Source organism: Brassica napus, chromosome A10 (genome assembly GCF_020379485.1).
Source record: "Brassica napus cultivar Da-Ae chromosome A10, Da-Ae, whole genome shotgun sequence".
Classification (NCBI taxonomy): domain Eukaryota; kingdom Viridiplantae; phylum Streptophyta; class Magnoliopsida; order Brassicales; family Brassicaceae; genus Brassica; species Brassica napus.
Window position 1 is genome coordinate 3318195 of NC_063443.1, and position 14461 is coordinate 3332655.

Consider the following 14461-nt stretch of genomic DNA (forward strand, 5'->3'; position numbering starts at 1 on the left):
AAAAACTAAATCAAATTTTACCACAACTTCGATCTTTCTCAATAAATGCCCGAAATGTTTTGGACCTTTACCTCAACGTTTTGATAGTCCATAATCAAACATGAATACTTAAACATGAGGCATAACAATCCAATCCAATAATGATCGTCGAATATAACAAGTGGAACAAGGTAGCCATGGTAACTGCCTGCGAGTTTGTAACAAAGAAAATGATTCTCGTGCGACTCGAGAAGACAAGAAACTGATTTTACAAGAAGATTTGTGATCTGATAAATACAAGACCAACACCAGATCATCATAAGTTGATAACATACGCACACGCCATTCTGTCATCAATTCCGAAACACAAGTAACTGAGAACTCCCTAACTATTTATTAGAACACACGTGACTTGAGTGATTGTGTCAACATTTGAGCAAAAGTAGAATCGCAATGGCTCTATTACGGGCTGACTGATCGAGAGGTGCTTGATCTTGCGCTCCTCGAATGGTTCATTGAAGATTGGCTGTCTCGTCTGTGAGACTTGCTCCTGCTCTCTTTCCTTCCCTTCTTAGGAGATACGCTCCGTGACTTGCTTCTCCTCACAGGGCTTACGCTTCTCGACACCGACCTGTACCTGCGTTCATTTCTATTTTTCAGCTTCCACAACACTCAGTTCCTGCTACAACCTTTTTATATATTGACCTGCCATACCTTTTATAGTAACGACTTTCAGGTGAGTAAGACCCGTCTCTCCCTCTGTAATAAGGCGAATAAGACCGATCTCTTCCCCTGTAGTAAGGTGAGTATGATCTGTCACGTGCTCTGTAGTCAGGCGAGTATGACCTGGACCTGGACCTATACCGCCTCCTGTAGTAAGGTGAGTATGATCTCTCCCATGCTCCGTAGTCAGGAGAGTAAGACCTGGACCTGTACCGCCGCCTGTAATAAGGTGATACTGATCTGTCACGTCTCCTGTAGTAACGATCATCAGGTGATGGAGATCTGGAATAAGAGTAAGATCTGCCACGCCTATAGTAGGGTGAGTTAGACAGTGATCTCCTGCTCCTCCGGTGGATAGGAGAATAAGACCTGCTACGATCAGATGAGTAGCTTCGACTGCGGCTACGAGAATAGCTAATAGACCTTCGTGGAGAGTAGCTAGGAGACCGATGTCGTCCTGCAAAAGGAATAAACAAAATCATGAAATGCCAAGATCAGGAAACACTGGCTAAGGAAATTCAATTAAACCAATGCTATTGATGACATACCTCGAGCGGCCCTCAGACCCAAGTACTTTCCTGGAGTCGGGGTACGTCCTCTTCGACGTCTTGCCTGAGCATAACACAGAGATATCATAGAGCTGTCAGAATTCCATCAATCAAAATAGGAAAGTACTTGCAAGAAAAAAAAATAAAACACAACAAAAACAGCATTTCGAACTACTAACGGAAGGCATATTAAGTGGTTCAAGAAAGAGAGGAAATCAACCCTAACAGTGTGTGTTTGAACTGTTGCAACGTTTGCTATTTGGTGAAGCGCTGCTGCTGCTACAAACAGCAGACCTGCTGCCACAGAGATTTGAAAGTGGAAACAAGCAAACAACTTATATTTCAAAGAACAAAAAAACATTGCCCATTACTTGCATATATCAGGTTTGGGGTAAGATCAGAGGAGACAGTCTTTTCATTTTACCTTCTCAACTGTAATGACGCGGCCCAGCAGAACAGAGTGATCAAGATGCCTGATGCAGCGGTTAGCATCACCAACAGTTTCCATGGAGATAAAACCAAAACCACGAGGCTCTCTAGTCCATGGATCAAGGACAAGGTGAACATCAGTTACCTACAAACAAACAACCAAAGCACACAAATGTTATAAGCAATTCTCTCCTCTGAATGCTCTTAAACGCACTAGTGAATCAAGCATACCTTTCCTTCTTTGGAGAAATGATCTTCCAGATCTCTTTCGGTGACACGGTGAGACAATCCAGTCACGTATAAACTGTTACCAGGGTTCTCTGCATCGCTTAAAGCACTCCTAATGTAAAAACAAACCGGTTGAGAACACGAGTACATTCAAAAGCAGCAAAACAGAAAAAACATATTCACTAAAAAAAGGGTTCGAGCTACCTGGAGCGGCTTCTAGAGAGAGACCTTGACACAGACCTTCCACGACGCTTTTCATAAGGGGATAGTGATGGAGAGTATCTTGAGTAAGACATCTACAAAGGAAAAGATAAATCCAAATTATAAGATTGCAATAATATGTGTATAACAGATTGCTAATCTAATTAGAATTTTTTTAACCGGAGAAATCAAAATTCCACAAATTCAAGTTTGAGATCATTCATCAAACTCTGTAACATGATAAATGATTTATATCTAATCTAACTCACGTAATGATCTAGAAATCAAGCTACTGCATCGAGAACAATCAGATCTAGCAACACCTAAAGACGATCGTCCAGAGTCACTGAAACGGCATCGTGAAATAAAAACGAATAACAACGTCGTAAACAAGCATACATACTCACATCGCAGTAAAGCTCAACAAAAGAAGGATAATGATGTTCGAGAACTCTCTGCACTTGACGGGAGGAATATGAATGAACTTGACGCTTCCGTATTATAAAAGGTGGAATCAGAAGAAGCTTCGGGAGAATCGGACGCGAAGGAGTTTGTTAAACTCCATTACATATTTTATTCTGCTGTCCGGCCCATCTTTATAAGTTTTTTTTTCTTCTCACAACGGCCCAAATAAGGAAATCTATCACAATAAACCCCAAACTTTCACCAATCACGCGAAATGAACCTTTTTCTTTTTATAATTACAAATCAGATCCTTTTTTAATTGGCGGGAAGTAAATGTCGTAGAATCAAGATTTCCCGCCAGAAAAGGAAAAACCTATAAAAAAAGGACTCTCTCCTGATTCTTGAATCAATGCTCTTTCCATAAACCCTAGACGATAATGTTGGAGCTACGTCTTGTTCAGGATTCTTTGCTAAAGAAGGTTCTCAAATCGGTCAAGGATCTGGTCAATGATGCCAACTTTGACTGCTCCAGCACCGGCTTCTCTCTCCAAGACATGGATTCCAGCCACGTGGCGCTGGTGTCTCTCCTGCTTAGATTCGAAGGCTTTGAGCACTACATGTGCGACAGGAACCTCTCCATAGGATGAATCTCGGAAACATGTCCAAGATGCTCAAGTGCACCGGAAATGATGACATCATGACCATCAAAGCCGATGACGGCGGCGACACCGTCACCTTCATGTTCGATAGTCACATTAAGTTTAATAGTAGCAAAATTTGATATATAAAAGCATTAAAGTTTGTAGCTTTATATTTTAGTTAATTATTACCGGTGAAAGCAAGATGTTTACTTGTGTCGTGATCTGTGTTTTATAGCGCAAGACAAGATTGCGGATTTTGAGATGAAACTGATGGATATAGACAATGAGCATCTAGGGATACCTGATGCTGAGCACCTCTCCATTGTGAGGATGCCGTCAAGTTAGTTCTCAAGGATTTGCAAAGATCTCAGTACCATCGGTGACACTGGTATACACTATCATTGCTCTCTGTGATGCTCTTTGAGTATATAGAGAGACTGATACACTTACTTTGGGATGTTAAAATGGGTAAACCCACTCCATTTAAAACCCAAATCCGTTTAGACCCATTTAATTTTAAGGTATATTAGGGTTCTCCATTTAAACCAACAAATTTTATTTTGACCCATTAAGACCCATTTAACTCTTTTTTAATTTGTTTTATACCTTTCTTGTTTTAATTATATTGTAAAACAAATTTTTATGGTACAAAAATTTATATTCTTAAATAATATTGTAATTTTTAGTGGTCACTACTTAATTTAATTTAAATAAAATAAAATGACAAAAACAATTTGAAAACCTGTATAAAAATAAGAAAATCTTCAGTTGTGAAAGAAATGTTTGAAACCATTGGTATTAATTGAACCCAAATGTGGGAACATATTAAAACCAAGGATCAAGAGAGAGTCGTGAGACTGTGAGACACCAAACAAGAATAATGGAGTTGCTTGTCAACATCTCTTGTGATGAGTCTCACCTACGACTCAGCCGGCAATAACTGTCCCAAACAAGTAGGATCCTTACTTGCTAGTTGCTACATACGACTGATGCCAGAAAATATATAATCAAATAACTAGAATTTTAAAGTGGCATTACAATAACAAACTTAATAACTTAAACAAGTTCAATAACTACCAAAACAAAGGCACCAAATTTTGTTCTCGTTATGTTTCCAAACATAATAAAAGAAAGTCTCAAACATGTTTCATAGTGGTACACTTGAGCTTTCTGATCTTGAACTTCCAACTCCAGAAGCACTTGTAGTCTTCCCAACATCATCTTCCTTGCACATATCATCAACATCTTCTATAGTACCTACAAGTCAACATGTGAATTAGCATAAAACACATTATACAATAGTTTTAATAAATTATGAAATTTTTACTTTCATATTCTGCAAATCACGCAGCCAGTTACGGGTACAAAGCAAAGCTTGAACATTCTTGGGAAGCAAACAGTTTCTGTAGGAAATATTTTTACTAGAGAGAAGTGTATGATCAGTCCTAACCTTTATTGATAAAAATTGAACCAGGACTAAGGTTTTCATGAGCTTGGATGATACTATTCTCAATTCCATTGACAAGAGCCTCAAATGACTGACGAACAAAGCCAAGTGATGTAACGATATACACAACATACTGGAGATAACCCCCTGGACCGGCATGGGTGTGAATACCACTGATGCCAACATTCTTTTCAGTATACAGGTCCCCATATCTACAAAACACAGCATCATCACTCCACCTTATGATATATACTCGAATTCACCTAATTTAAGAAACTTCAATGATCTTATAAGAAACTAAAAGATTACCTTGCCTTGAGCCTTTCGATAACTTTGAGTGTAACGATTTGTGAAGCCATACAAGCGTTAATGTTAACAAACACAACCCGTTTCCCTTCAGGGTCAGAGAATGAATGTCCGAGCACGGAGCCTGAAGTGAATACTGGAAGCGACTTGCTCCATGTTAGCATAGCCCATCATGTTAACATCAGCGGCGGGGCCAGTGATGTCATAGCTTCCCATTCCAATCAAATACTCAGAGTGAGAGTCAACTCGAAGCAAAAGAAGTGTCGATATGAAGAAGAAACTAATCCATAATCTGAGTAGAGATAGTAGCTCCATCATGGCATTACCTTATAGTTCATTAAGAAACACTATTATTAGCATTAATAGTATCTTGAAATGATTCATCTTCTATTAGTAAAAAATATTGTATGCTCTATAAACATGAAACCTAAAATGTAATATTTTTGTAAAGCCCAATCAAGCACATGACCATCAATTTGAAATTCTCAATGCTCGAAATAGAAAGCAAACAGAAAGTTTCACTCAACACACTAAACCGGGAACTCCAAATCACAAAGCAGAAAGAAGCAGCACGCGAAAGACGATCACACACACGAAACATAAAAAACAATTTCGAGAAAATTCAATTGGAATCCCAGAAGAAGAAAAAAATACAGAAAAGTCGACGATAGCGGTGGAGAATCATACATGCAAAATCGTTAAAAAGAAGCATGAGTGAAAATAAACTAGTATCTAACCTGATCAAACAACAGGAGAGGGAAGTCCAGTGGAAGAAGAAAGTATTTGGCGCGGGAAAAAAGATGAAAGGAGTCTGAGAGTCGAAGCAAAGACATGAATTTGGTGTGACACAGATGCTGACTTTTCATCATTTCTTGTGCTCCTCAAAGTTGATTTTAATAAAATTTTGGGCCGAATGAGTTACCTAAAGTTTAATCAGCCGAATAACCTATTATGCTTATTATGATGTTTTACTACAGGTAGAGCCCAAATTAATATTCATTACATTTTTTAATGCATCCAATACAATAAAAGATACAGTAAAACTTTAGTATATCAATAATATTGGGATTTCAAATTTTATTTTAGTTTATATAAGTAAATTCTTATTGTTCTATAATTTTTGGAAGAGATAATTGCAATTAAGGTTATATACTAAATACGTGTATGAATATTGTGTACACTATAAAAAATGATATGAAGCCATATGTATTGATTTTAGTTATCGGAGTACAGTGACTGATGGACATAGGTGATGATTGATAACTGTTGTCACTTTATATTTTTTGCTGTAGAATTTAATCGATAAATTTATTTGTTGTAACTTTTATTGTCGTATCTTTCTAAAGCACTAAATTTCTTTTATGGAAATAAAAATTTCTACAGCCATTTTTATTTTTTTTAGAAATGTTTTTTATGTAGATTTTTTAAACAAAGAAAAACTTGATTAGTTAACATATATGATTTTAAACTAAATTTTGGTTTTTTGAAATCATCTACATACACAACCAATCACCTCCATAAATTTATGTTTTAAAAAAAAAACAACAACAAAATTCATACTAATAACATCATTTTCGGAGAATTTGCACTCTAAATCCCTTATATACTAAAGCGCAAGTCGCACGTCCAATCCTAACATGACAAGTGGAAAATGTATTTTTTTATAAAAAAAAATGCTAAATAAAAAAAAGCAAAACACGTTATTTTTTTGCAAAATTTGGCAGTTTGAAAATAAAACAAATAACCAACTTTAAATGACCCAATCATGTGAAACAATTTTTTTTAAAAAAAAACTATGTGTGCGATAATTATAGAATTTAGTTCTGAAAATTTCTTGCATCTCCTATTTTTCTGGAGTCTAAATATAAACCAACAATTTCCTTATTTTCCTCATAAATGTTTGTTTACGTTGATATATATAATTCTCCTATTTTCTTCATCTCCTATAAATGCATCTATTCTACTCACAATTATTTCTAAAACCAGCTAATACTTTGATATTTTAAATCTCTTATATTCATTTGTCTTCAGCAACAACTACCTATATTCAAAAGTGAGAATTTTCAGATTGTTAGCGATAAAGTGACACGATTACATTCAGTTTATACATGTGTGTCTATTTTGTAGGTAATATGAGGTTCACGTGTCTATGAAAGCTTACATTTACCCATGTGTACTATAATCATTATTACCATTTCTAAGGCTTATTAATATAAAAAGCTAGATATCTTATTTTCTGTGTTTTTGTCATATTTAATTTAAAAGTTTTATTTCATATTTGCTACAGATGGAGAGAACCAATATGAAAAAAAATGACAAAGAAGTTACACATGGAGGTCATGATTTTGGTAATCTTTCAGCAAAGAAGGCAAATGAAACTACACAATTTCAAGATTGGATTGAAGTTAATAGTAAGAACAGAGAGAATGCAAATAGTAAACATTAAAATTACTCAAGTACAAAAGAACTTTTTTATCTGAGTCTTCTTTTAAACAAGATCAAAGGTTCTACCAGTTACGAAGATATACGAACTGTTAATGGGATTTTGTATACTACATTTGAAGATGCTTATAATGCTCTTCTTATTTGAACTATATTTTTTCATGATAAATTTTACTTAGTTTTCATTTATTTATAGCAAACAAAGTGAAAATCTATAAAAAAAATATCTGACTTCAACAATATAAACTTTTCAACTAACGAAAATATACAGAGTAATACTAAATACATGCTGGTTTGATATGGTTGGAAATTAAAAACTATGAGTGTTTTGGTTTTTGCAAAGAATAGTATACACAAAATAGTTTCTACGGATCAAATACAAATGTAATTGTATTAAAACTAATATAATAAAGGTTAGATAAAATACCAACTCAATAAAATTAAATTAACAATTACAATAGATAAATATAGAATAACTACCAACTACTTATCCCACAAACCTTTAAGCCTAATTATTCTCAACTGAACACACGATAGCTTCCCCTGTTCCCGTTCTCTTTATCACCACCGCTTCACCTTCTTTTTTTCCACCATCGTTTCATCTCTTTTCTTTTTTCCTCACCATCGTAGCCAAAACGCTCTCCACAGGTTTTTGCTTTCCATCAATATTCTTAGAACAATTATTTTCTTCTTATCTAATACATCATCCACTCTCTATTTCTGCAGAGCGTAGGTTGAAGATGCCACTGGAGTATACTCCTCTTTCCCAGCTCAATGCATCTCAAAAAGAATGGAAAATCCGAGTGTTGGTCTCATGGGTATGGAACTACTACTCCAAAAATAAACCTGAAGTTGTTCTCGGGATGGAAGCTATCCTTGTGGATGAAAAAGTGTATACACTTTGATATCTAAAAATATTTTGTAGAAACCGTTTGAGTAATGTCTAATCTTTAATCTTTAATCTTTCACACTTGACAGGGAGAAAGGATTCAAGCTTCTGTGAAACAGAAGTTGATTAAAAAATTTGGAAGGGACCTTAAAGAAGGAGAGTATCTAGATGTCATGAATTTTTGAAGTGTTGGGTAACAATGGTGATTACAGAGGAACCACACACCCTTACAAGATAAGTTTTATATGGACTACATATATGAAGACCTCTGAGCAGATCCCAAATCTATCTCGCTTCAACTTAAGCCCTTTTCCAGATATTTTATCTCAGTCCAATGTTGATGATGTCTTCATAGGTATGTTATTTCTCTTAACTTTTACATATTTTAATCCGTACTGAAGTTAGTACATAATTTCCCCATTCAGTATTTACCTAATCTTTGCTCAATTTTCTATTTTTATGTAGACATACTGGGTGAAATTGTTGGCATGGGTGAAATCACTGAGAGGAAGTATGCAGGACATTCAACAAAACTTTTGGATATTCAACTACGAGATTTGAGGTTAGTTATAAGCAAAGATTATAGTTATGTTAGTGTTTTAGTTATCTAAAGTTTGTCTTACATTACCGTTATGAAATTTTGATTGTATATTAATTCAATGTTTTTAATTGTAGTGAAACAATCATTGAATGCACTTTATGGGAAAACCATGCTGAGGATGTGCACTCTTATATGAAGAACAACAAAACTCGTCCAGTTATATTGATTGGAAGTCTTATGAGGACCAAAAAATTCAACGGTAACCATTTTATCATATAAGTACTGTATTTTTTAAAAATATTTAATAACAGTATAAAATAAATTATTTTATATATAGGTAAAATATCAGTTCAAAACTCACGCTTTTCTACAAAGCTTTTTCTGAATGAAGAAGATATAGATGAGATAAGTGAATTTAAGAAAGGGTAAGTTCATTTTTAAATTTACATATTTATCTTTCCTTTTACATTATTTTTTACTAAGACTTTTAAATCAATTTCAGAATGGTGAACACTGATAATTTGGCTCCATGTACGGTTACTCAAATGGTAAAACCCACTTCAAATAAAGTGGTAACCGTTGATGATTTCCCATTAATTTAATATTAAATTATGTCATTTATATACTTATTTTTTGTCAACAAACAGATTACATTTAATACTGTAATTATCTAAACAGATTAACTTTTCTATGTTTAAAAAAGTTAGAAGAAAACTAGAAAAAACAGAGTATGGTTAATTTGTATTAGGACAAATGTGAAGCTGTATGGGAAACAAATGTATATACTTATTTATAGTTTGTTGATTTTACTCTTTTTAACATCACTAATTTTACTAATCTATCAATGAAATTTCTACGAGAAACATATTTTAATATGAAAACGGGTGCAAGTATAAAATTCAGATATTTAATCACGTTTTTACATGTGTTATCTAGGTTTAGAAAATATGACTAAAATAAAAATTTATTTTTTTATGCTTTGGATCGTTATAACTTATGATCAGATAATTTGGAAAATAATGAAAGTAACCCGTGCGTTACCACAGGGGCTAATATTATTTTATTAATGAAAATAAATCGTAAGATTAATAAATCGATTACTATTATTTATATATGCTTTTCAAGTTACCTCTTTATGACACTTAGACATCTCCTTCTATTTTCTTCATCTTCAAGCCTGGACTCAGCAAGATCCCTCTGTTTTCTCAACTTTGCCATCTGCTTTTCCATTTGCATGAACATTAAACCTTCATTAATTAGTATTAAGTCACTTAAAATATACACCCATGTGCACGTATCGCCCCCTCACATCCCATGTGCAGCCATTATCATTATTAACACAAGGTGAAAAGCCTCCAAATTCCGGTTGAGATTAAAGATATGAACATATCTTTTTAAAAAACAAATTTAGATATTACTGCCAGATATTACTGCCAAAAAGGTTTCAACAGATTTACTTCAATATTATCCATAATTATAATATATTTAAAGATTACTAATTTATTTAAATTTACATTTATAATAAAATTATTCAAAATAAAAAAAAAAAAATTTTGCCCGTGCATAGCACGGAAAGGAACACTAGTACACCAATAACTAGGGAAGACGAGAGACACAAAAAAAAAAAAAAAAAAAAATCTAATTAAAAGAGTGTTTCCGTTTTCATCGCAACGTATAGGGAAGAGAGGAGAGACGCGAGGAAACAGAAAGGGAAAACACAACAAAAAAAATAATTCCATTATCGATCCTTTCAGCTTTGTTCTCAAAGGGTAAAAATTCTAGTTCGTCCTTCGATTTTTCTATGGTATCGATTTGCGCCTTTGATTCGCACAACCCCCACTCTCGATTGTTTGACCGTATATGTATGCACAGGTTGATCGGAAGCGCTAGGCTTTGTGAGGAAGACAAATGGCGAATCGAATAGACCATGAGTACGATTACTTGTTCAAGATCGTCCTCATCGGCGACTCCGGTGTCGGCAAATCCAACATCCTCTCCAGATTCACCCGAAACGAGTTCTGCCTCGAATCCAAATCCACCATCGGCGTTGAATTCGCCACCAGGACTCTACAGGTGATCATCATTTGCCTTAGATCCTTCGCCTCGAGATCTGTCTTGCTCATGCCTTCTGTATCTGTTTCTAGGTTGAAGGCAAAACAGTGAAGGCTCAGATTTGGGACACGGCAGGGCAAGAGCGTTACCGAGCCATCACGAGCGCTTACTACAGAGGAGCCGTCGGTGCTCTCCTCGTCTACGACATCACCAAGAGACAAACCTTCGAGAACGTCCTGAGGTGGCTACGCGAGCTTAGGGACCATGCCGATTCCAACATTGTGATCATGATGGCTGGGAACAAATCAGATCTAAACCACCTGAGATCCGTTGCCGACGAAGATGGTCGGTCTCTAGCTGAGAATGAAGGTTTGTCGTTTCTCGAGACGTCTGCTTTGGAGGCGAGTAACATCGAGAAAGCGTTTCAGACGATTTTATCTGAGATTTATCATATCATAAGCAAGAAGGCGTTGGCGGCGCAAGAAGCTGCGGGTAATCTTCAGGTTCCGGGGCAAGGTACTGCCATTAACATAACGGATTCGTCTGTGGCTAAGAGTAAAGGATGCTGTTCTACCTAGTAATGACTAATCAAATTAGTCACACGTTTCATTTCATGAAACTCTCTCTTTTGATCTTTTTAACATTTTTTTTTTTGGTTATTGGCTTAATTTCAGCAAGTATAGCGTATAGCTTTTTGCTTCCAAGTCTATTTTATTTTTTGGATTTATGTTACAGATTGAAGCTTGTTTAGCTGTATTGAAACTGTGATCATTCCACAGTATTTCCCAGAAAGGAAGATCTTTGTTTCTTTATTGTTATCTAAAAACCTCTAAAATGAGGAGAAAATCTCTGAACATGTACAGACAAGAAAAGGAATAAAATAAAAATATGGGGACCACTAAAAAAAAATGAGGGAGAGGGCGATGCGCACGAGGGGATCCGTGTGAATTTACGAGTTACGGGTCAAAAAAGTAAAAACAAAAAGTTAGGTGGAATAAAAAGAAATATCAGACTCGCTCCAGATTGTTTTGTTTTTTTTTTGCGTTCCGTGACAGTCTGTTGTTTGTTTCACTCGTGGACTCTCTCCCACCTCTTTCTTGCTCTACATCTTCCCCATCTCTCTCTCTCTCTCTAGATCCATCAATGGCTTCCCTCGTCGAATCCGGTTGGCAGGTACTACTCACCACCATTCTCCTCTGAAGAATCGACCAGCTCATGTGATGTCCTCTTGTTTACTCCGTCTTCACTTGACCACCACATTGTGATACATGCTCGTTTTATTTAACTTTATCTTATTCTTGATCTGGGGCTATTTGATTGTTCTGATCCATCAGATTAGACGTTCTTTCGTGTCGATTGCAGTAGTGTGCTAGATCTGAATTCGCCAAATCACGTGTATGATCGTTTTTTCTAGTTTCCGTTTGTTGACCGCTCACTGGTATTCTAGATACTGTGTATGTCACTGGTGTCTATGTACCTAACAGTGGATCAATCAATAAACCACGTGCTAATTGAGCAATAGTCGTTCCTCTATACATTTGCTTTTACTTTAATGATATATATGTGTATGTTGCTCTTATATAGATGATGGTGAGAGAATGAAAATGATGATACCAGTACTTTCTGTTTCTGTTATTACCATCACAATTCTTTTTGCGCGAATCATGATCTCTCGCTGATCGTTTTTTTTTGTTGCAGTACCTTGTGACACATTTTAGCGACTTTCAACTGGCGTGCATTGGGAGTTTCCTCCTCCATGAAAGCGTCTTCTTCTTATCTGGACTCCCTTTCATTTATCTTGAAAGGCAAGGCTTTCTCACCAAGTACAAGATTCAGGTTAACTCTCTCTCTCTCTCTCTTCTTTATTCTCATTTCCTCTAAGTGGTCTCCTATGTATGAAAATATTCCTTTGCGTGATTGTTTCAATAAGATCTAGGTTGATCATCCAAGGAGAGTCAGTTTTCTCAGCTTCTCTTTTTTTTTTATGATACAACAAATGCCCCCCTTGTTTTGGTAATTGGTCATATGCAGGCAAAAAACAACACACCTGCAGCCCAAGAAAAATGTATAACTCGCTTGTTACTTTATCATTTCTGCGTAAACTTGCCCCTTATGATGGCCTCCTATCCTGTCTTCAGAGCCATGGGAATGCGAAGCAGTCTTCCTCTCCCGTCCTGGTATTACCAGGTTCTTTAGTGCTTAAAGCTTTTGTTCCTTTGGGTTCTCATGTTATAAACTCTTCCAATTGACAATTCAAAAACAAAAAAGAAAAAAAAAGGAAAAGTGTCAGTGTTGAGCATCATGAAAGAACCTGAGCGTATGTTTGATCATTTTTTATAAGACCCTGTTTGTTGATGGTCTTGCAGGAAAGAAGTGTCTGCCCAGATATTATTCTACTTCATCATTGAGGATTTTGTTTTCTACTGGGGTCATCGGATCTTACATACAAAATGGCTGTACAAGACCGTCCACAGTGTTCATCATGAGTAAGTTTTAGTTGTTCATCTTGAAACATGATTAGTATACTTTGATAAATTCTGAAAGAGCAACCATTTTATGATACTCTAGATACGCCACACCATTTGGTTTGACGTCAGAGTATGCTCATCCAGCTGAGATTCTGTTCCTGGGATTTGCTACCATAGTCGGGCCAGCTCTCACCGGCCCCCACCTAATTACTCTCTGGCTATGGATGGTGCTGAGAGTTCTTGAGACTGTTGAGGCACATTGTGGCTATCATTTCCCATGGAGCCTCTCAAATTTTCTTCCTCTGTATGGAGGGTAAGATCACACACACACACCTAGCCAGCTCTCTTGAATCTAAAATCTATAGTAGATTGTAATTAACGTAAAATTCGATAATTTGGTTACAGTGCTGACTTCCATGACTACCATCACCGCCTCCTCTACACAAAGTCTGGAAACTACTCTTCAACTTTTGTGTATATGGACTGGTAAACCCCTGAGCTCTTACTTCTCTTTGCTTAAAAAAAAAAAGGAAAGAGATTTTAACAATTCGTGTTGGTGTTTTATCAGGATTTTTGGTACCGATAAGGGCTACAGAAGATTGAAGTCTCTTAAAGGAAACAGTGAATTGAAACAAACGTGACATCATTAAGCTTGGATAACATTTGTCGATCGAACTGCGGATTTGCGAGTTTCTGTTTGCATCCCAAGGTCTTATTCCGCAGCCTCGATTTCTCCTTCCATTTTACTTCCATGCTGCTTGCTTCAGCTGTTCTGCGTCTTAGTTTATTATATGTGTTGTCTAGAATTGCTACAAATGTGGCATCCTTTGAAAATACATTTGGTACCTTAGCAGGCGTTTGTGTTGGGCTTTTTAAGCATTTGATATGAGTCATCTATTTGATTTGTTGATTAATATCGCCGCCTCTTTCGTTTTCCTGGACTGACTATTAAATGCTTATATTGATTTTAGATCTGAACAGTGATCATGTATAGATCAAACACTTTTAGATAGAATCATGGAACAATCAATTATCAACCAACACCGACACGTATAATATGTGCATATGATATATGTGCATTGGTCCTTGGTGGGTCACGTCTTTTCTTGTGGTGTAGGGTTTCTAAGTTTTACCATTGTGACACGTCCACACTCTCTACCCA

General features: G+C 36.0%; 6 protein-coding genes across 9 annotated transcripts; 4 read left to right on the forward strand and 2 right to left on the reverse strand.

The window, feature by feature from the left end:
- Positions 1 to 115: 115 nt before the first annotated feature.
- LOC106391120 (serine/arginine-rich splicing factor SR45a-like) lies at positions 116 to 2677 on the reverse strand. 3 transcript variants are annotated; one of them, XM_013831685.3, is made up of 7 exons: positions 2516 to 2677; positions 2112 to 2203; positions 1911 to 2019; positions 1675 to 1824; positions 1251 to 1314; positions 694 to 1159; positions 116 to 616 (listed from the first exon to the last, which is right to left on the reverse strand). In XM_013831685.3, exons 2-7 carry the CDS (start codon positions 2201 to 2203, stop codon positions 442 to 444), a joined length of 1056 nt encoding a protein of 351 aa, XP_013687139.2. In that variant the 5' UTR covers positions 2516 to 2677; the 3' UTR covers positions 116 to 441. The 3 variants fall into 3 exon arrangements, with proteins under 3 accessions (XP_013687139.2, XP_013687140.2, XP_048599481.1); XM_013831686.2 differs by having other exon boundaries at positions 2512 to 2634; XM_048743524.1 differs by lacking the exons at positions 1675 to 1824; positions 1911 to 2019; positions 2112 to 2203; positions 2516 to 2677 and adding an exon at positions 1471 to 1674.
- Positions 2678 to 2950: 273 nt separating this feature from the next.
- On the forward strand, positions 2951 to 3499 carry LOC106393923 (proliferating cellular nuclear antigen 1-like). The gene is made up of 3 exons (XM_048743275.1): positions 2951 to 3091; positions 3142 to 3280; positions 3390 to 3499. The coding sequence occupies exons 1-3, from the start codon at positions 2951 to 2953 to the stop codon at positions 3497 to 3499; spliced, it is 390 nt and encodes a 129-aa protein (XP_048599232.1).
- Positions 3500 to 4144: 645 nt separating this feature from the next.
- Positions 4145 to 5761, reverse strand: LOC106395548 (neutral ceramidase 1). The gene is made up of 4 exons (XM_013835970.3): positions 5645 to 5761; positions 4911 to 5233; positions 4605 to 4813; positions 4145 to 4411 (listed from the first exon to the last, which is right to left on the reverse strand). The coding sequence occupies exons 2-4, from the start codon at positions 5069 to 5071 to the stop codon at positions 4302 to 4304; spliced, it is 480 nt and encodes a 159-aa protein (XP_013691424.1). The 5' UTR covers positions 5072 to 5233; positions 5645 to 5761; the 3' UTR covers positions 4145 to 4301.
- Positions 5762 to 8062: 2301 nt separating this feature from the next.
- On the forward strand, positions 8063 to 9116 carry LOC106378721. Its single transcript, XM_022712318.2, has 3 exons — positions 8063 to 8593; positions 8704 to 8800; positions 8914 to 9116. Exons 1-3 carry the CDS (start codon positions 8497 to 8499, stop codon positions 9056 to 9058), a joined length of 339 nt encoding a protein of 112 aa, XP_022568039.2. The 5' UTR covers positions 8063 to 8496; the 3' UTR covers positions 9059 to 9116.
- A 1268-nt stretch (positions 9117 to 10384) lies between these two features.
- Positions 10385 to 11643, forward strand: LOC106391118 (ras-related protein RABA2b). 2 transcript variants are annotated; one of them, XM_013831684.3, is made up of 3 exons: positions 10385 to 10548; positions 10652 to 10852; positions 10924 to 11643. In XM_013831684.3, exons 2-3 carry the CDS (start codon positions 10688 to 10690, stop codon positions 11407 to 11409), a joined length of 651 nt encoding a protein of 216 aa, XP_013687138.2. In that variant the 5' UTR covers positions 10385 to 10548; positions 10652 to 10687; the 3' UTR covers positions 11410 to 11643. The 2 variants fall into 2 exon arrangements, with proteins under 2 accessions (XP_013687138.2, XP_048599482.1); XM_048743525.1 differs by having other exon boundaries at positions 10467 to 10583.
- A 198-nt stretch (positions 11644 to 11841) lies between these two features.
- Positions 11842 to 14213, forward strand: LOC106391117 (methylsterol monooxygenase 2-2). The gene is made up of 7 exons (XM_013831683.3): positions 11842 to 12004; positions 12530 to 12667; positions 12863 to 13008; positions 13198 to 13317; positions 13400 to 13612; positions 13705 to 13785; positions 13868 to 14213. The coding sequence occupies exons 1-7, from the start codon at positions 11975 to 11977 to the stop codon at positions 13938 to 13940; spliced, it is 801 nt and encodes a 266-aa protein (XP_013687137.2). The 5' UTR covers positions 11842 to 11974; the 3' UTR covers positions 13941 to 14213.
- The last annotated feature ends 248 nt before the right edge of the window (positions 14214 to 14461 follow it).